The following is a 21,910-nucleotide window of genomic DNA, read 5'->3' on the forward strand; positions in this document are numbered from 1 at the left end:
CAGGTTTTGATTCATCTATTTATTCATTTAGGGAGAATGATGTTGAATGACCTACCCAACAATACACAGAAAGTTGGGATCTATTATAAGATCCTTCTTCGAGGATATAGCTGGCATCCATTTGATTTATCAGATCACATACATACCCACTTTTTTTTTTCTCTTTCCTTCTGTACTTGGCATTACCAGTTCTATGAAACACAGTAGATCTGTTTAGACTGGAAATACCGTGGGGTCTTCAAACCAAGTAATTTGTAGTTCCTTAGTACTGGTAGTCAGGAAAAGAAATAAGTACCTGAGTTTTGGCTCATATTGTTTCTTTTCTCTTGGGTTCCTAGTGCATTTTTGTCCTTTGGAGCCAGTTTTTGTTAGAGTGGTACTTGTCTCTTTTACCCAGAAATAAAGATGGAAAGTCTGAGTTGGACTTTGATACAGATCAATATGACATCCTGGTATCAGACTTTGGCACAGAAGAAAAAGAGACTGGTGGTGTTACCTCTGAGCTGCCAGAAACAGAGTATTCTTTACGGGTGAGTAAGAGTGGTTTTTCTCCAACAATGAGAGGTAAGATTTGCTGTAACAAGAAAATCTAGAGAACAAGATTTCACTTTAGTTATATAAAGATGACAGCCTTTTAGCCCTGTGTTAGGAATACTTTTCACTGTTTCCACCAAAACAGTTTAGTGAATATAGTCAGCAGCACGTTAGTGTGGTAGTTATGATAGTATAACAAGGTATAGAAACTGAGCCAGATCTTTGTCCAAAATAGACCTTAGTTGGTAGCAGTGTTTTATGGGGATGTCAGTAGAATTGGCATTATCATATAATAACTTTCCCTTCACTATTCCATAGGCATTTTGTGGTATTCTGTATATGAAGCCACGAATGAAAATTTTTCTGCGTCAAAAGAAGGTGACTACCCAGATGATTGCCAAGAGCCTGGCCAATGTAGCATATGATATATATAAACCTACCTTCACAGTATCCTTACAACTACATGAAGCTTATCTCTTCATTTCAGGATTAGATTTCAAAGCTGGCACAGAAAAACAAAAACCTTTCCTTTTCTAATTCAAAAATATGTGTTGTAGTACAAATCCTATTACAGTGTATTCTGAAGAGGTGTTTCTTAATTGCCAGTCTATGCATCAGTTTTATCAGAAATCACCTGGAAATTATTAAAATAATACAGAGTCCTGAGACTTTGGAGATTCTGGTTCAGTAGATTCTGAAATCTCCTTTTTAAATAAAAAACCATTTATTTATTTTTAAATTCTTAGCTGATTCTAATAAGCAGCCAGTTTTGAGAATCTAAAAGGTCCATACCATTTGGTTTATATGGGTGTTTTATTTTGTTGTATATTACATTGATTGAAATAGGCAAAACGTTGACTTGAACTTGTTAATCTTTTGGACCTAGTATGATTTTTGTCATGACAAGTCCAGACTTATGTTGATAGAAGTTAGGAGAGTGGAAATTAAAGGTTGATTTTCTAGGCTGAGATAAATCTTCAACAGGTTTGACATGGATTTCCTGATACTTCTCATAATGGCAGCCACTCAGAGAAGTAAGTACTCATTTTCACTTCTATCCCCCATTGCACTAGGAATGGATTTCAGACACTTGAGAAAAATCTTAAGATTATGGAAATTAGGTCTGCCTTTGTTGATGGTTTTCTGAGCAGGATAAAAGTCTTTGAAATGTTGAGAACTCATAAGCAGTTATAAAGAATTGCTCTTGTAATTTATTGTCTAATAACTAAGCACAGCTCTTGGACTAAGAAACACACTCTCTTTACTTTATCAAAGGCATTACTTATCTTACTTTGTCTTTCTTCCCCTGATCAATAATTAGAAATTGTCGTATCCTTTTTAAAAAGCTGTGCAGTTGTATCTCATAAGCAGATTGATTTTCTCCTTTTCGGGAACAATACCTGTCTACTAGGAAAGTTTTTTTAAAGCCAACTTAACAAAGCCAGAGCCAGCATTCTTAACATCTGTAGGTAACTTAGTTATACCAGTGTATGTAGGCTGGGATCTTAGTGCCATTGGTTTAACAGAGCCAGTCAAAAGAATTGTTCTCCAGCTACTATTTCAGGTATACCACATTTCTGTCACCAGCTTCTTTCTTTTATGGGTTTCTTTTATGTGTTCCTATGCACGCATTCTATATGTACCTTAACTCTTCTTAAACCCCCTTCTCATTAAACTAGTTACCTTCTCTATTAGAATTTGGGCTAAAAGAATTCACCATAGGCATGAGTAAAATGAAACTCCTAACAAAATGTCTCCCAAGATCACTGATGCTGATTTATTTATTCCTCAGTTATCAAAGGCCTCTTCTCTCCTCTTGTCCGCTCTCTTTACACTAATTTGAGGGACCCCCTACCCCGGTGTACTCCCATCCCATAACTTAGAATTTTAAAAGTGTACAATAGGAAGTTTTTGACAATATTTATCTTAAAAATATTAATTTTATGGTGTAGAGTTTTAGTTTGTTTGTTTGGGGGAGTTTTGTTTTTGCGTTGGAATAGGGTTTTATTTGGGGTTTGATTGGAGCTTCTGAGGCCCAGAACATTGTATGTTCTGAGCCAGACATTACTGTGTTATGTACTCACTTGTATTACTGTACTTGTATCATACCTGACCCATGTGTCACATGGATTTATGCACATAGCTTGTTATTTAGAGGGACAGTGGATATAATTTTTTGAATATGTAGCAAAAATAAATTTTTATTTAACTCATTTGGACATGAAGATTTCTTAGTATTTGTTTTAATGAAAACATCAGTTTCTCTATCTCCCTTTTATCTTTCTTACAAATAGGACATTTTAAAAACCCATCATTGTTCATGCTTTATGTATAATAATTAGTCCTTATTTCATCTACCCAAGCTTGTTAACTTCTTCCCATGAAATATATTACAACAGCACTATTCATCGTCCTTTACCTTTAAAAGTGATTTGGTTCTTGGCACTTTTGCTTTCATACTTTTGAATGATTAGCAGGGTTTACCTAATTGCTTATAATTGTATAGATCTGTGTTGTACTATTTACAGCTCTTATCAAGACCTGGGAGACCTAGCAGCAAATTGAGCAGCTAGCAAGGTTAAAAAACGTTTCATCATTATTTATGAATTTTTAAATCACTAATGACACTTTGGTATATCTTCTCACAGTCTTTTCTATGTGTATGTTTATATATACATATTTTTAGGTAATGCTTGTTACAATATTCGGAACCTTTTCCTAACGTTCCCAAATATTTTTAAAGGGCATAGTTTTAAAGCTGCACAATTGACTGTGTGGATATACCAACACTTATTTATTTAATCATTCCCTTAGTGTCAGACATTTAAATGACTTATGTTGTTTTGCCATTATAACTAGTTGATACATTTCTGTAACTCATAAACCTTTATGGGCTTCCCTGACTGTTTCTGTAGGATAAATTCCTAGACAGAGAACTATTTGGTCAAAGGTTAAGATTATTTTTAAAGCTTTTAGTACAGACTTTTTAAATGCCCTCTAGAAAGGTTGTACTGATTTACATCCAATGGTGTTTAATGTTCTTTGCTGTGATCGAGTGCAAAATTTTGTCTGCTAAAGCCGCTGGCGTTTGTCTCCTTAATGATTTTATTCTCAGAATAAGCAGGTGAGAATAACTTTTGGGTTCTCTTGCAAGAAAAAGAAGCAGTTTGGAGTAATGATGTATCATCACAATCGGCTCATAAAGTCCTTTGAGAAGGTGGGATGCCAGGTGAAGGTGAGTGGCCAATGTTCCCTTGTCATAGGAAGCTGAAAAGAATTGGAAGAGGATTTAAAATTTGCAAAGGGAATAAAGTCTTTAATGGCTTTTACTCCCATCTTGTGATGGTTGTTAAATCTGATCCTGGAATTCTGTGTTAGCACTGAGCCATCGTGTGTTGAAAAATACTACTTCTTATTCTTCATAGAAGTTAGTTAACCCAGGAACTTTACTGGATGCATTTTCTAGGTAGTTGTTAATAAGGGGTAGAATTGGAACACCAGCAGCTCTGCCATGTATTTAAGTTTATTAATGTTGAAGGCAGCTTTTTATATTTTCTTGGGGAGACAATAAGGCATAGTGGAAGATGCATAAAATTTAGTGGTTGATGGGCAGGATTTGAGTCCCGGCTTTTCCACTTACAAGCAGTGCAACCTTGGCTAAATTGTTTAATTTGTCTGAGACTCATTTTCCTTACCTGTGAAATGAAAAAAACAACAATAATTTTACCTGGTCTGCCTACCTTACAGCTTACAAAGTTGAGAGATTTAAATGGGGTAAATTGTGTGAAAATACTTTATAAACTGAACTACACAAATATTACCATCATCTTCAGTGTTTTAAATGATGATTTAATGTAGAAATATCTGCAAGTATCCCATTCATTCCTGTTTTACAGATAAGAATGCTAAAGCACAAAGAATGATGAACTGCTTTATATTACATAGATGGACAAAGTTATATAAGATCCAGGATAGCTAGTCTTCGGCCTATGTTGATTTTCCTTGTTATATCGTCTTGAGACAATTTATGTCTGTGTGCCAGCCTGATTATACCTTGCCTCAATTCCTTCCATTAAATAATTTTTTTAAATATTTTAAGTTCAATAATCTCTTCTATCAACTTGTAATTGATAACCACTACAAGTGTGACTCTCTTTAATAGTTGTTTGGTGGCCTACATATGTAAAAATAGTTTATTTTAATAGAGTGTGATGATTGTCTATCATCCTTAAAATTTCTCTCAGATTAAGTATGTACCTAAAACAGTAGTATATAACCTTGATTTTTTAGCAGTTTCATTTTTTGTTCATGTGAAATCTTATGGCAATCCCAGAATATAAAACAGGTGAAAGTAGAGGTAATATGAGTGAAGTAGAGATGGCTATTAATCCTTGGAAAATCCTTGGGAATCTATGGATCATAATTTGAAAATCTCTGCCCTAGAATTGGCCAGAGGTTCCAGTTCAATGTAATACTTGCAGTCTATTGAAATACATTATGAGTATTTCTCTAGATCTTGCTAGCCTTTCCTTGCCCATGAATGTTAGGTAACCTTTCTATTATTATTTGGAATTAAAAGGAAATGCCTCCAGGCAGTCAACAGTAATGTAAGTGTTGAAATTAATATTTTTCTTCTAAGCCAACTCATGGAGAAGGTGTGGGAGTAATTGGAGTCATTGAGTGCAATTTCTTAAAACCTGCCTACAACAAACAAGACTTTGAGTACACCAAGGAGTACCGGTGAGTCACTCCCAACCTGAGGTGTTTCTGATAGTTTGTTCAGATATGATTCTATTCTCTGAAACCTCTAAAATAATAAAAGCGTCTTGAAAAACCAGGCAGATAAATTAAATGAGAATTCCTTCAAATCTGTTTTCCAAAATTAGAGATAAAATGATTTTATTTTTAAATTAAAGCTTACTGATACATGAAATATGGAGCCCAGTTGAGATAAACATTACCTGAGGGGTGTAAATTTCTAACTATTACATTGTTTTGTACACCTGAAACTAATAAAAAAAATATGGAAAGAGCATTGGAATCATTTAGTAAAATATTTCTGGTGAAACAAAGAGCATTGGAATTATGTTAATGAAGAGATGAGTGGATCTGAAGTTACTGACTATGTTGGGGAAAAAAACAAACAAACAGCAATTTGAAATTTTTTCCAAAAGACTTTCTTGAAGCCAGTGAACAGAGTGAGAGGAAACTGTTTGAGCGGCAGGAAAGACACGTGTGTTTTTGTGGAAGCATCTAGATTTGATAGATAAGGTAAACAGGTAAGAATCAGAAAGGAACTAGGCATTGAGGCCAAACCAGCAAGGGTATTTTTAGGAGACCAAGAAAGGAGGTGTTAAAGCCAGGATATAATAGTTTGTTTTAAAAGTTTGGGTGAGGAATGAATCTTTCATTTCTTCTTTCATCAAATATTATGAGCTATCTCCTATGTGCCAAGTACTAGGAACATAAGAATGAAAGAAGAATCCTTGATACCTATGAACAAATGGGATGAGACATATGCAAATAATAAATTTAAATACCTATAAAATAATTGCTTTAATGGGGGATATATGCAAAATGGGAAGAACTTTTAAATATGGCTAAACGAGTTAAGGAAGACTTCACAAAGCAGCTTATATTTGAGCTTAAACTTGAAGGAAGAATTGGAGTTTGCTAGGTGGACAAATAGAGGAAGGACATTCTATGCAGAGGGAATATATGCAAGGACATGTAAGGGCAAGAAGATGTTCTTGGAGTGTGGAGAAAGAAGGCATGAGGACATTTTGTGTCATTTTCCGTGCAGTCTCAGTAGCAATTTTTTTTCTTCGAGTGGGGGAAACGTAATTCCCCAAATCTCCTTTTTTCGTGCACCCCAAACTGTAATAAAATTAGTTAAGTGTTATACCTTAATTTATCTGGAACCATAAGAATTTTAGGTTTAGTCCTTGACAAAGAGATAACTATTTGGATGGCAACACAAATTAATTTCAGGGTGATTGGTTTTTGGTCACTAGGGCTGTTCAGTGGTTATGGTAACTGCCTGCCCTCAGTTTTAAGTAAAATGTTTTTTTTGTGTGTGTGTTTTTTGTTGTTGTTTTTTTTTTTAACTATGAGTCTGGTCCATAATGGAGATCTTTGACTAGGACTTGACTCTTAATAGTGAAAGTTTAGAAATGACCTCAGTTTGACAAAAGGCTCAGAGCCAAGTCATTCTGTTTCTCTAGAATAAAAAGAATAGTGACTTTCTGGTGATTAAGAAAATAGTTAAGATTTGTGAAATCCAAATTTTAGATATTAAAAATTATTTAACATCTTCCTTATATCATCTTTGCCAAACCCCCTATCGATCTTTCAAATTCTAGAGCTATTAAACCCTTCCTTGGTTTGTGATGTTTAGTTTCAGTATGATGAGTTTGAGTTGATTGCAGGGGATCCAGATATATTCTATTGCCAGTAGGTTTATTCAGTTAAACATACAGGATTTCTGCCTTAGTTTAATATCTGCTACACATTTATTAAAAACAGAAAACTAATATACTATCTTGAACACAGAATCATTTGAGGATAAAAATTTGCATAACTCTTATCCCAATTCTGGCACCATTTTCCTTTTTATGCAATTTATATAAAATGAAAAGATGTTTAGTTTTAAAAAATAAGGGAATTTCAGAGGGGGATTAGAGAACGTTGTCTGCTATCACAGACTAAACTCATCCTAACAGTATCATAGATATCAAAACTGCAAATGCTAAAAGAGATACCAGCCATCATACTGCTGGAATGTCTACAAATAAATCATCTGTAATATCACTTTTAATAGTTGTGGATATCAAATTTCAACTGCAACTGTCAGGGCTCAAACTTAACAACATTTTTAGAGTAAATTTCAGCTTAAGAAATGCGATCAGCACATACTAACTGAGCAACCCGCTGTTTCATGATACAGTGGCTAGGCTTTGGAAGTTTTCTAGAGAAATTCAAGGCACGGTTACTGTCTTTGAGGAGCTTATAGTCTATTTGTAATAATGGATTATTATATACATGAAACAATTTAGAGAGTAATAAAATAACTGATCAATCGCAACCAAAGTGGCATGGCAGATGAAAAAAATGCCCTGAGAGAACAGATAGGGAAGGTTTTAGGTAGAAAGTATGACTTAGGATTTGCTTAAAGGACACAGGATTTAGAAAAGAAAGGGGAGGGTCAAATCCAAGATGGAATTACAGCGTGAATTAATATAGTGACAGGAACTCAGAATGGTAAGAATATGGGGAGTGAGATTAAAAGAATGAAACTAGAGTGAGGGAAATAGATGGACAGAGTAGGGCCACATCCTAGGGCAGGGGTTGGCATGTATCTCCTGTGAAGGGCCAGAAAGTAAATATTTCAGGCTTTGTAGGCCATATCGTCTCTGTTACAACTACTCAATTCTGCTCTAGTATGAAAGCAACCATAGACAGTATGTAAAGGAATGAGTGTATCTGTGTCCAGTACCATTTTGTTTGCAAAAACAGGCAGTGACCTGGATTTGGCCCACAGTATAGTTTGCCGACCCCTGTCCTAGAGCCACAGTTCTCAGACTACTTGCCAAGCTGCACATAATAGACTCACAGGGGAGCCATAGTATATTTAAAATTTTTGAGGGCAATGCAGTGATACTTGTCTTCTGTTTATAAACAATAGAATTTGTTTTACATTACTGTCATAACACATTACCACCAACTTAGTGGCTTAGGACAACATTAATTTATTATCTTCGAGTTCTGTAGGTTAGAAATCCAACACGGATCTTATTGGGCTAAATTCAAGGTGTTGGCAGGGCTGCATTCTTTCTGGAGGCTCTAGGGGAGGATATCTCCTTGCCTTTTCCAGCTTCTAGAGGCCGATCTCATGCCTTGGCCCATGGCCCTCTTCCTCCATCTTCAGAGCCAGCACGGGTAGGTTGAGTCCTTGTCACATTGCATCACTCCATTGACTTTGCTTCTATATCATCACTTCTCTGTTTCTGACTTCTTCTGCCTCCCTGTTCCACTTTTAAGGACCTTTGTGATTACATTGGATAATACACAATAATCTCTCTATTTTAAGGTCGGCTGATGAGTAACCTTAATTTCATCTGCAACCCTAATTCCCCCTGGCTATGTAACCTAATATATTCATAGATTTCAGGGATTATGGCATAGACATCTTTGAAGGACCATTAATCCACCTATCACATTATGCCCTCTGGCCCCCTAAGATCACTTACATCTCTCATGCAAACTACATTCACCCCATCCCAACATCCCCAAAAGTCTCAACTATTCCAGCAACTCAAAGTCTAAACTCTCATGTTAGTGTCATCAGGTCAAAATTCCAAAATCTCATCATGTAGATCAAGTATTGGTGATACTCTGAGTCTGATACATTCTGGGGTAAAATCCCTCTCCATCTGTAGACTTGTCTTTCTTTTTTGTATATTTCTCCCGAAATACAATGGTGGGACAGACATAGGGTACCAGTTATAGATATTCCAGTTCGAACAGGAAGAAAAATGGAAGGAAAAAGGAGTCACTGTTCCCAAGCAATTTCAAAATCCAGACAAGCTAACTCCATTAAATTTCAAGGCCTGGGAATAATCTTTGGGGTCTTATAGCTCCACCCTCTGGATTTAAGGTTCTGCACTCTGGGCTCATGGCTCCACCCTTAGAGTCATCTTTCATTTATCATCAAGGGCAGCATGTATTTGCAGCTGAGTAGTTTCATCAGCCTGTTTCTTGACTAGAGTTTTGGAGATCAAAAGGCTTTCCTTCATTTTATACTCTCTTCATCTTTTCCAGTCCAATCTAGCAGTTTTTGTGCTAGTATACCGTCCTATGAACCTTTTGGGTCTCACATGTATGTTACGGATATTCACTCCAGATAAGAGGTTCCTGATAGGTCTTTCCTAGATAATCCATTTCTATTCTTAGCTTCTGCTGAGATCTGAGTCACATGTTTAATCTTTTCAAAGAGCTTTTTGTGTGACTGAATACTCTGACATTTGATCTTTCTGAGATACTAGCAAAAGGTTGTTCAGTCACAGGCTTGGCTTTTTCTCTAGAGCATGCTTTCCTGACAGTGAATCTTGAAATTTTAGCATTTTTTACAATCTGGATAGGCTGAGAATTTCTAAAATCATTAAGTCCTGCTTCCTTTTTGTTGAACTGTTCTTCCTTCAATTTCTCTCTTTTCTCTCACATTTTACATAAGCACCAAGAAGACACCAAGTCACACTTTCAACACTTGGCTTGGAAATCTCAGCTAAATGTTTCATCACTTACAAGTTCTGCTTTCCATATCATTGTAGGACACAATTCTGCTAAGCTTTTTACCACTATATAAAAATGATCACCTTCCCTCAAGTTTTCCAATAACATGTTCCTCATTTCCTTCTGAGCTTTTACCAGCAACACCTTTTACATCCATAATTCAAACAGTCTGTTCACAATGATTTTGATGTTTTCTCTACCATGCTCCTCACTTTTTTTTGGAGCCTTCACCAGTGGGGTGTTTAACATCCGTATTTCTACTGACAGTCTTTAAGCAAGCTAGGCTATTTCTGTCATGCTCCTCAAATTCTTCCAGCCTCTGCCCATCGCCCAATACTAAAGACACTTCTGCATTTTGGGTATTTGTTAGAGCAGCACCGCCACTTCCGTGTACCAAAATCTGCTGCATTCCTTTTGATTACATCATATCTTTGTGAATCTGGGTTTTCACTGGTTGCTGTGATACAAAGCAAGTAATACATGAAAATCAGTGTCAAATAAGAAATGAGGAAAGTTGTGTCCAATTTGATTCTAAGGTTTGAGAAGTTGTACAGTACCCCACAGGCGTACACATCCCATTAGTAAGTAATTATGGCTAAGAATGAAACAGAAATAGTTTTTCAACTTATATGTATTATTTTTTTCAAATGGATTTTAAATTCTAGTTCATAAATATTTTCTAAGTTGTTTGGATCTAACTAATGGAACTGGAACTTTTTTTTTAAGGGTGCCATGAAAAATTTGAGACACTAAGGGTGCCGTAAACCAAGAAGGTTTGAGAACCTCTGTTGTAGAGGGACATTGGGTAAAGTAGTTGATACCTTACAAATGAGAATTCATTGCGTAGTTCTTGAGTAGGGGAGTGACTTGACACACTATCTTAAGAACATGGTGTGTTGATTCTTGAACAACAAAGGGGTTAGGGGCGCCAACCACCCGCACGGTCAAAATCCCACATATAACTTAAGTCGGCCCTCCACATGTGTGGATTCCCAACTGCAGATCAAAATTACAGTTGACCCTTGAACAATGTGAGTGAACTGCGTGGGTCCACTTATATGTAAGTCCACGTGTAAGTGGACTTGAGCCGTTCAAACCCAATTGGATGTAAATCCGTGGGCCCACACAGTTCAAACCCATGCTGTTCAAGGTTCAGCTGTACATCATACTTGCATACTGCTTTATGGTTTATAAGGTGCTTTACATGAATTATGTCAGTTGATATATCTGGCAACAAGATGTGGGATGGATTGAAGGAAGGATTAAAGGCTGTTGGAGTAATCTAGGTGAGTGAAGGTCTGAAATAAGAATATCTGTGGAAAAGGAAGTATATGATAGATACTATGAAAAAAGAGCAAAAGAATTTGGTGATATATCAATAATGGAGTACGGAAGATAAAGGAGATGGAAGAATCAAAGATCACTTCAAAATCTTAAATTTAGTAGACTGTGATATTGGTGGGATCATTGATAGAATAATGAGGTTGGGAAAAGGAACAGTTTCCTGGAGAGGCAATGGTGGAAACTAGATTGTCGAGGATTGAGACAGGAGAATGAAGAGGAAGTAGTGGATATAGACCACATACACAAGGACTAGGGAAGGAGATTAATAGAACAGTAGAGTAAAGCCAGCATTTTTGTGAGAACGAATGGGGATTCAAAATACATGAAAACCACATCTTGATTGAAGTGGTGGTTACATGACTGCATGCATTTGTCAAAACCGATAGAACTACACATTTAAAAAGATGCATTTTATTCTATATAAATTCTGCCTCATTAAATTTTACCTGAGTACATGAGGTTTATTTTTATTTTTCAATTGGGATATAACTTACATACCTTAAAGGTCACCATTTTAAAGTGTGCAGTTCAGTGGTTTTTAGTTTATTCACAAAATTGTGCAACCATCATCACTTTCTAATTCCAAAACATTTTCATAACTGCCAAAAGAAACCCCTTGTGTATTAGCAGTCAGTCTACATTTATCCTTGTCTCCAACCTCTGGCAACCACATACCTACTTCCTTTTATCAATTTTTTGTTATTTAATATGACCATTTTAACCATTCTTAAGTGTACTGTTAAGTAGTATTAACTACATTCATATTATTAAGCAACCATCACCACCATCCATCTCCAGAACTCTTTTCATCTTGCAAAAGTTGATACTCTATACCCATTAAACAATATTCCCCATTCTCCCCCACTAACCCCTGGCAACCACCATTCTACTTTCTGTCTCTATGATTTTGATTACTCTAAATACCTCACATAAGTGAAGTCATACAGTATTTGTCTTTTTGTGACTAGCCTATTTCAGAGTGTAATGTCCTCAGTCTTCATCCATGTTGTAGCATATGTCAGAATTTCCTTACTTTTTAAGGCTGAATATTCTGTTGTGTATATGTACTCCATTTTGCTTATCCATTCAACCATCAGTGGACATTGGGTTGCTCCCACGTTTTAGCTATTGTGATTTGTAGTCTACAGTAGTCCCCCCTTATCCATGGGAGATACATTCCAATCCCCAATGGATGCCTGAAACTATGGACAGTACCAAACCCTATATGTACTATTTTTTTTCCTGTACATACATACCTGTGATAAAGTTTAATTTGTAAACGAGGCACAGAAAGAGATTAACAACAATAATAACAAAATAGAGCAATTATAACAAAATACTGTAATAAAAGTTACATGAATGTCATCTCAAAATATTTCGTACTGTACATAACAGTGTGGATATGCTGGACAAAGGGATGATTTATGTTCTTGGTGGGATGGAGTGGGACAGTGCGAGATTGCATCCTGCTATTCAGAACAGCATGCAATTTAAAAATTAAGAATTGTTTATTTCTGGAATTTTTCATTTAATATTTATATCACAGTTGACTGCAGGTAACTGAAACTGCAGACAGCAAAAGCGCAGATAAGCAGGGACTACTATATTTTACCTGATATTAGTATAACCACCCTTGTTCTCTTTTGGTTACTTTTTACATGGAATATTCTTTTCTGTCCTTTCACTTTCAACCTGTTTGTGTCTTTGTATCTCAAGTTAGTCTCCTGTAGACAGCATATATTTGGTTCATGTTGTTTTACCCATTCTACCAATCTCTGCCTTTTGACAGGAGAGCTTAATCCATTTACATTTAAAGTAATTACTGATAAGCAGGGACTTTTGCCATTTAGCTATTTGTTTTCTATATGCTTTATAGATTTTTGACCCTCATTTCCTGCATTACTGTCTTCTTTTGTGTTCATTTGAGTTTTCATAGTGAGACATTTAAATCTTCTCATTTCCTTTTGTGCATATTTTATGGCTATTTTCTTTGTGGTTGCCATGAGGAGTACGTGATCCTGTGATCAGGAGCAGCAAACAGTGATCAGAGCACAGATCCCTGATATGTATAGGGTAGAGTCCTTTCTGCCCACCCTGGCTCCTGCAGGCTGCCTGCCACTGGGCTGGGGGTAGGGAATCATAGCTACTACTGTGCTGAGAGCTGAAGTTTGCCGATTTACCATCCAAGCCTTCCCCTTGAAGTTGTAAGCCTTCAACAGACTCCACAGTTCCCAATAGGTACATCAGATTTTGCCAGTGCAGTTGTTGTCTAGCTGAGGGGTCAGAATCCTGCTGCTTTCTACTCCACCATCTTTCCAGAATCCTGTCAATTTACTTATTTTTAAAGTAGATTTAAAGTAGAATTTTAAGAGAAAACAGGTAATAGTTCTTCATCTGTGACTTGAGGCAAGGATATAAACAGAGGTAAGAATATTGGTAGGTTGGAGGGGAATAGGAGTTTGTAGGGGAGCTCATGTATGATTATTTTAATCTCTTCTCTGTAGTCAGACTCTAATGTAATATGAGTAAGGTAGAGGTAAGGAAGAATTCCTCTCAGGGAGAGAAGAGGTCTGCAACAGCTTGGGGAATGATCCAGGGAGTCAAGAGGTTTTAAACAAACCAAATTTATAGTATTTCAGGTGTACACGGCTCTACATTAAGTTGTAATCCTGAGTTGTAGAATTCAATATGAATTAGTTATTAGAAATTGGCAGTTTTCAAAAGTAAAATTCTGCTTTTGACTTATATACATTGCTTTTTGACCCTGGGTCTACTGTTGTTTATTTGGGAAGAGAGATAAAGAAAGGAGAAAGAGCAGCAGCCAGAACTGGGGACAGCCTCCACTAACAGCTATATAGTAGCAGGCTGAAGGGGACTTGCCCACTGGTGCTATAACTGCTCTGATCAGCATTTGCATGAAGAGGAACTGTAAATCATTTTTAAGTTTGTATTTGATTTGTGACAGGGTGCAGTATTTGATCCTCTAATTTGCAACTTGGTCCTGAATTGTGTGCCTGTAGTCATCTGACAATGAAATAACTTATCCGTATTTGGCTCTGTCCTGGCCCTGGAATTTAGTCCTCTGTCATTGTATTAGTGTCAACTCCCCACCCTCCATGATACTAAAAGCCCTGAAAATTTGGAGAACACAGTAGATTTTAGGACTTTTGCCCATTTTACTTTTTCACCCAAAGTGACTATTCATCATTAGGACTTCGTCATTCCGGCATGTAATTTGCAAGGCAGTGGATTCCCATCTTAATTCCTGTAAGTGGAGGTGTTCAAACCTATGCTGAATATTCTAAATTGTTGGCTTCTGTTAGATGGGAGCATCTCATAAGTCGCAAAGTTGTGCAACAAATCCTCAGCGTTGACATGCTTCTTGGTTTGTCTTTCAGGTTGACAATAAGTGCCCTTGCCCAGAAGCTCAATGCTTATTGGAAGGAAAAGATATCCGAGGAGAATTCTGAGACCTCAGCCATAGCCAGGACAATACCGTGAGTAGTAAATACAGAATATAAAAGTATTAGGGAAAATGTCCATAGAACAAATGGAAGGAACAAGAGTAAGATGGTGCTTTTCACAGAAGGAAGTTTAATTAACTAAAACTGGAAATTACAGGTATTAATACTGATTTCATCACTCTCTATACCTCTACATTCCAGTTTAACACTTGTGTGATTTGGATCATAAATACGAAGAGTTCATTAGTGCCAGTTAATTCGATAGGTAGTATGGTACTATGGAAATGATGGCCATTTAAGTCAGATATTCCAGGGTTGAAAATCTGGATCTCTTTCATAAAGTTGAGTAAGCTTGGGTAAGTAAGTCACTTCAACTTTCTGAGTATATTAAATTAGATGGTACAACATTTTTAGCACAGTGACTGGAATATAGTAGGTATTCAAAAATGTTAGCAACTTCCCTTCTCTTTATTGCTAGTGAACATTGTTGGAACGGTACTAAGAAATTTGAGAGTAGAAGTAGAGAACCGGCATATCAGAAAAAAAAAGATAGAATTTATTGAATCTAAGAGAATTACACACAGAACTATGAATCCGGATGCAATGCCTCAGTAGGCAAGGAAAGGAGCATAAGAGAGAGGATAGAATGTGTAACAGCGCATATACAATCAGTTACACCACCATCAAGACAAAGATTAGAGTGTTAAAAGTTCATTTTGAGGTAGGCACCCAACTGTGGTTTTTTATTAATGGAAGTCATTAGAAAAATGGATGATACAAAATTTTGTTTCAAAAGCAACCTGATGGATGTATACATATCGCTACCTTATTCTAAAGATCTTGCTCATATCCAATCTCCATGGTTTCCAAAGACATGCAAATTAAGATGAGATGTCATTTTCGGAGTTTCAAATAAGCAATGATTAATGCAGTGAAACAACTGTTCATATACTGCTGGAATGTGTATATGTATGTTATGCAATCTTTCTGGAGGAAGAGTTGTAATAATTATTATTTATTGAGCACTTACACCAGGCACTAATCTAAATTCTTCACTTGTATTTACATTTACTTTATGACAACAACCCTATGAGATAGGTGATATTATTAATTTTTTTTTAACTTATTGGGGTGACAATTGTTAGTAAAATTACATAGATTTCAGGTGTACAATTCTGTATTACATCATCTATAAATCCCACTGTGTGTTCACCACCCAGAGTCAGTTCTCCTTCCATCACCATATATTTGATCCCCCTTACCCTCATCTCCCACCCCCACCTCCCTTACTCTCTGGTAACCACTAAACTATTGTCTGTGTCTATGAGTTCTTGTTTCTCATTTGTTTGTCTTGTTCTTTTGTTGTTTTTGGATTATATACCACATATCAGTGAAATCATATGGTTCTCTGCTTTTTCTGTCTGACTTATTTCGCATAGCATCATACTCTCAAGATCCATCCATGTTGTCACAAATGTTCCTATATCATCTTTTCTTACCGCCAAATAGTATTCCATTGTGTATATATACCACAACTTCTTTATCCATTCATCTAGCGAAGGACATTTTGGTTGTTTCCATGTCTTGGCCACCGTAAACAAAGCTGCAGTGAACATTGGAACACCCGTGTCTTTATGTATAGATGTTTTCAGATTTTTTGGATAGATAACCAGGAGAGGGATTGCTGGGTTATATGGTAATTCTATTCATATATATTTTTTTAAATTTATTGGGGTGACAATTGTTATTAAAATTACATAGATTTCAGGTGTGCAATTCTATATCACATCATCTATAAATTACATTGTGTGTTCACCACCCAGAGTCAGTTCTCCTTCCATCACCGTATATTTGATCCCCCTTACCCTCATCTCCCACCCCCCAAACCCCTTACCCTCTGGTAACCGCTAAATTACGTTCCCCAGATTAATTTTCAAACCCCGTGGCCATCCTGTGGTCACCGACTGCCCTTCAATCCCTTCACCCGCCCCGCCCCCCGCCCATCTAGCAATCCTCAGTTTTTCCTCTTTGTCTCCAACACTGTTTCTGGTTAGTTCATTCACTTTTTCTTTTCTTTAGATTCCGCAAATAAGTGAGATCATATGGTACTTATCTTTCTCTGTCTGACTTATTTCACTTAACATAATGTTCTCTAGGTCCATCCATGTTGTTGCAAATGGTAAGATTTCTTTCTTCTTTATGGCTGCGTAATACTCCATTGTATAAATGTACCACAGTTTCTTAATCCAGTCATCTACCGATGGGCATTTTGGTTGTTTCCATGTCTTGGCTATTGTGTATAGTGCTGCAATAAACAGGAGTGCATAAAGATTTTTGAATTGGAGTTTTGGATTTCTCCGGATACATACCTAGGAGTGGGATTACTGGATCATAGGGTAGTTCCATTTTCAGATTTTTGAGATACCTCCATACTGTTTTCCATAGTGGCTGCACCAATCTGCAATCCCACCAACAGTGCACAAGCGTTCCCTTTTCTCCACATCCGCGCCAGCACTTGTTGTTTGTTGATTTATTGATGATAGCCATTTTGACTGGGGTGAGGTGGTATCTCATTGTGGTTTTTATTTGCATTTCTCTGATGGTTAGTGAGGTTGAGCATTTCTTCATATGTCTGTTTGCCATCTGTATGTCCTTTTTAGAGAAATGTCTCTTCAAGTCCTCTGCCCATTTCTTAATTGGGTCGTTTGTTTTTTTGGAGTTGAGTTGAGTGAGTTTTTCATAGATTTGTGATATTAATCCCTTATCAGATATATCATTGGCAAATATCTTTTCCCATTCAGTAGGATCCCTTTTTGTTTTATTGATGGTTTCCTTTGCTGTGAAAAAACTTTTTAGTTTGATATAATCCCACATGTTTATTTTTTCTCTTATTTCCCTCGAGCGAGGGTATATATCAATAAAAATCTTACTCCGGGTAATGTCTGAGAAGTTTCTTCCTATATTTTCTTCTAGGTATTTTATGGTTTCAGATCTTACATTTAAGTCTTTAAGCCATTTTGAATTTATTTTTGTATATGGTGTAAGGAGGTGGTCCAGCTTCATTTTTTTGCATGTGTCTGTCCAGGTTTCCCAGCACCATTTATTGAATAGACTGTCTTTACTCCATCGTACATTCTTGCTTCCATTGTCGTAGATTAAATGGCCATATAGGCGTGGATTTATTTCTAGACTCTCTATTCTGTTCCATTGATCTATGTGTCTGTTTTTATGCCAGTAGCATGCTGTTTTGATTATTGTAGCCTTGTAGTATAATTTGAAGTCAGGTAATGTTATACCTTCCACTTTGTTCTTATTTCTCAAGATTGCCTTTGCTATTCGGGGTCTTTTATGGTCCCATATAAATTTTAGGATTATATGTTCTATTTCTGTGAAAAACGACGTTGGTAGTTTGATAGGAATTGCGTTGAATATGTATATTGCCTTAGGCAGTATGGACATTTTAACTATATTAATTCTTCCTATCCATGAACATGATATGTGTTTCCATCTATTTATATCTTCCTTCATTCCTTTCTTCAGTGTCTTATAATTTTCTGAGTACAGATCTTTTACTTCTTTGGTTAAATTTATTCCCAGGTATTTTATAGTCTTTGGAACGATTGTAAATGGGATTGTTTTTTTAATTTCTCCTTCTGATGTTTTATTATTGGTATATACAAATGCAACTGATTTCTGAATATTGATTTTGTATCCTGCTACTTTACTAAATTCATCTATCAGCTCTAATAGCTTCTTGGTGGAGTCTTTAGGGTTCTCTATATATAGTATCATATCATCTGCATACAATGATAATTTTACTTCCTCCTTACCAATTTGGATGCCTTTTATTTCTTTTGCTTGTCTGATTGCTGTGGCCAGAACTTCCAGCACTATGTTGAATAGAAGCAGACATAGTGCGCAACCTTGCCTTGTTCCTGATCTTCGGGGGAATGGTTTTAGCTTTTCCCCATTGAGTATGATGTTAGTTGTGGGTTTGTCATATATTGCCTTTATTATGTTGAGATATGATCCCTCTATTCCCACTTTCTTAAGGGTTTTTATCATAAATGGCTGTTGGATTTTATCAAATGCTTTTCCTGCATCTATTGATATGATCATGTGATTTTTATTTTTCATTTTGTTAATGTGGTGTATCACATTAATTGATTTACGGATGTTGAACCACCCTTGCATACCAGGGATGAATCCCACTTGATCGTGGTGTATGATCTTTTTAATGTATTGCTGAATTCTGTTCGCTAATATTTTGTTGAGGATTTTTGCATCTATGTTCATTAGAGATATCGGCCTGTAGTTTTCTTTTTTTGTGGTGTCTTTGTCTGATTTTGGGATCAGGGTGATAGTGGCTGCGTAAAAATTGTTTGGGAGTCTTCCTTCCTTCTGGATTTTTTGGAAGAGCTTGAGGAGAATAGGTGATAATTCTTTTTTGAACGTTTTGTAAAATTCACTTGTAAAGCCATCTGGTCCAGGCTTTTGTTTGTTGGGAGACTGTTGATTACTGATTCAATTTCCCTGGTGGTAATCAGTCTATTCAGGTTTTCTGTTTCTTCTTGAGTTAGCCTTGGAAGGTTGTGCACCTCTAGAAAATTGTCCATTTCTCCCAAATTGTCAAATTTGTTGGCATATAGTTGCTCATAGTAACTTCTTAAAACTCTTTGTATTTCTGCAGTGTCCGTTGTCATTTCCCCTCTTTCATTTCTGATTTTATTAATTTGGGTCCTCTCTCTCTTTTTTTAAATGAGTCTGGCTAAAGGTTTGTCAATTTTGTTTATCTTCTCTAAGAACCAACTCTTGGATTCATTGATCTTTTGTATTGTTTTTCTGGTTTCTATTTCTTTTATTTCTGCTCTGATCTTTATTATCTCCTTTCTTGTGCTCCCTTTGTGCTTATTTTGCTGTTCTTTTTCCAAATCCCTTAAATGTGAAGATAAACTGTTGATTAGTGATGTTTCTTGTTTCTTTAGGTAGGCCTGCAAAGCTATGAATTTCCCTCTTAGGACTGCTTTCGCGGCATCCCATAGATTTTGGGTCGTCGTGTTTTCATTTTCGGTTGTCTCGAGATATCTTTTGACTTCTTCCTTGATCTCCTGCTTGACCCATTCATTATTTAGTAATAAGTTATTCAGCCTCCATGAATTGGTGTGTCTTCCAGTTTTTTTCCTGTAGTTCATTTCTAATTTCATAGCATTGTGATCAGAGAAGACAATTGGTATGATTTCAATTTTCTTAAATTTATCAAGACTTGTTTTGTGGCCTAATATATGGTCTATCTTGGAAAATGTTCCATGTGCGCTTGAGAAAAATGTGTATTTTGCAGCATTGGGGTGAAATGTTCTGAAAATATCGATTAAATCCAAGTGGTCCAATGTATCATTTAAGGCTGTTGTTTCCATATTGATTTTCTGTCTGGAAGACCTGTCCCTTGTTGTCAGAGGTGTGTTGAAGTCTCCTACAATAAAAGTGTTACTGTTGATCTCTGTCTTTATGTCAGTCAGACCTGTTTTATATATTTAGGTGCTCCTATGTTGGGTGCATAGATGTTTACTAGGGTTATGTCCTCTTGTCGGATCGATCCCTTTATTATTATATAGTGTCCATCTTTATCTTTTAGTATGTTCTTCATTTTAAAGTCTATTTTGTCAGATATAAGTATTGCAACTCCAGCTTTTTTCTCGTTTCCATTTGCATGAAATATCTTACTCCAACCCTTCACTTTCAGCCTGTGTGTGTCTTTTGTTCTGAGGTGAGTCTCTTGTATACAGCATATACAAGGGTCTTGCTTTCTTATCCAGTCAGCCACCCTATGTCTCTTGATTGGAGCATTTAATCCATTTACATTTAAAGTGATTATTGATAGGTACATAGTTATTGCCATTTTTAAATTTGTAGTTAGGTTGTTTTGATCTTTCTTCTATTTACAAAAGTCCTTTTAGTATTTCTTGCAATGCTGGCTTGGTTGTAATATATTCCTTTAGCTTATTTTTTTCTGGAAAGCTCTTTATCTCTCCATCAACTTTAAATGATAGCCTTGCTGGATAAAGCAATCTAGGTTGTAGGCCTTTGTTTTCCATCACTTTGAGTATCTCCTGCCACTCCCTCCTGGCCTTCAATGTTTCTGTAGAAAAATCATTTGATAGTCTTATGGGAGTTCCCTTGTGTGTAACCCTCCGTCTTTCTCTTGCTGCTTTTAGGATTCTCTCCTTGTCTTTAAGCTTTGCCATTTTAACTATAATGTGTCTTGATGTGGACCTGTTTGGGTTAATCTTGGTTGTAACTCTCTGCACTTCCTGGGCTTGTATGTTGGTTTCCTTCATCAGGTTGGGGAAGTTTTCGGACATTATTACTTCGAATATGTTCTCAATCCCTTGCTTCCTCTCTTCACCTTCTGGTATTCCTATGATGCGCATGTTGTTGCGCTTGATGTTATCCCAGAGGTCTCTTAAGCCATCCTCATTGTTTTTTATTCTTTTTTCTTTCTGTTGTTCCGTTTGGGTGATCTCTGCTACCTTGTCTTCTAAGTCGCTGATTCGATCCTCTGCTTCATCTAGCCTGCTGGTAATTCCTTCAAGTGAGTTCTTAATTTCGGTAATTGTGTTCTTTAGTTCTAACTGGTTGTTCGTTATGATTTCTACATACTTCTTTATGTTTTCTCTAAGCTCGTTCGTTATGATTTCTACATCCTTCTTTATGTCTTCTCTAAACTCCTTAAACATTCTTATCACCAGTGTTCTGAACTCTGTCTCTGAAAGGTTGGTTACGTCTGCTTCATTTGGTTCCAGATGTGGAGGCTTCTTCTGTTCTTTTATTTGGGACGTGTATCTTTGTTTCCCCATTCTGGCTGACTGTGTTTGATATATTATGTAGATCCCCTAGAGTTCTTAGTTCTTGCTAGGTTATCTTATGTAGTATGTGTCCTTTATATTTGACTCGCACCACGTTGTCCTCCTCTGCGTGTGCTCCAAAGGTGACTCTTGTGTTGTGTACACTGTCCCGTTCAAGAAGATCTTTAATTGCTTTTTGCTTGTGAGTAGGTGGGGTTAACTCCTGGGCTGACCCGTTGAGACTTGGCTCTGCCCCCCGCAGGGCGCTCTGCTGCGTGAGGGTTGACCACCCAAATGTGGTTTGGCCTCTATGGGTTCCAGTGCCTGCAGAGAACCCCCTCTTGTTGTGTGACCTGCAGGTCAAACCCGGCAGCACTCCGGTTTGGTCTGGCGTTGGCCCCTGGATATGCTGAATCCCGTGCCTCTCAAGCTGGG

The 21,910-nt window shown here is 36.7% G+C and overlaps 1 protein-coding gene across 4 annotated transcripts in view; it reads left to right on the plus strand.

Moving 5' to 3' along the window:
- The window catches only part of MORC4 (MORC family CW-type zinc finger 4), a 74,717-nt gene that overhangs the window by 14,290 nt on the left and 38,517 nt on the right, over nucleotides 1–21,910 (plus strand). For all 4 annotated transcript variants that reach the window (XM_033120023.1, XM_033120013.1, XM_033120042.1 and 1 more), the window contains 5 exons: nucleotides 398–530; nucleotides 853–981; nucleotides 3,650–3,769; nucleotides 5,174–5,274; nucleotides 14,568–14,666. In XM_033120023.1, coding sequence (XP_032975914.1) covers nucleotides 398–530; nucleotides 853–981; nucleotides 3,650–3,769; nucleotides 5,174–5,274; nucleotides 14,568–14,666 — 582 coding nt within the window. The remainder of the gene's footprint in view (nucleotides 1–397; nucleotides 531–852; nucleotides 982–3,649; nucleotides 3,770–5,173; nucleotides 5,275–14,567; nucleotides 14,667–21,910) is intronic.

The sequence above is a fragment of the Rhinolophus ferrumequinum genome, chromosome X, assembly GCF_004115265.2.
Source record: "Rhinolophus ferrumequinum isolate MPI-CBG mRhiFer1 chromosome X, mRhiFer1_v1.p, whole genome shotgun sequence".
Classification (NCBI taxonomy): Eukaryota; Metazoa; Chordata; class Mammalia; order Chiroptera; family Rhinolophidae; genus Rhinolophus; species Rhinolophus ferrumequinum.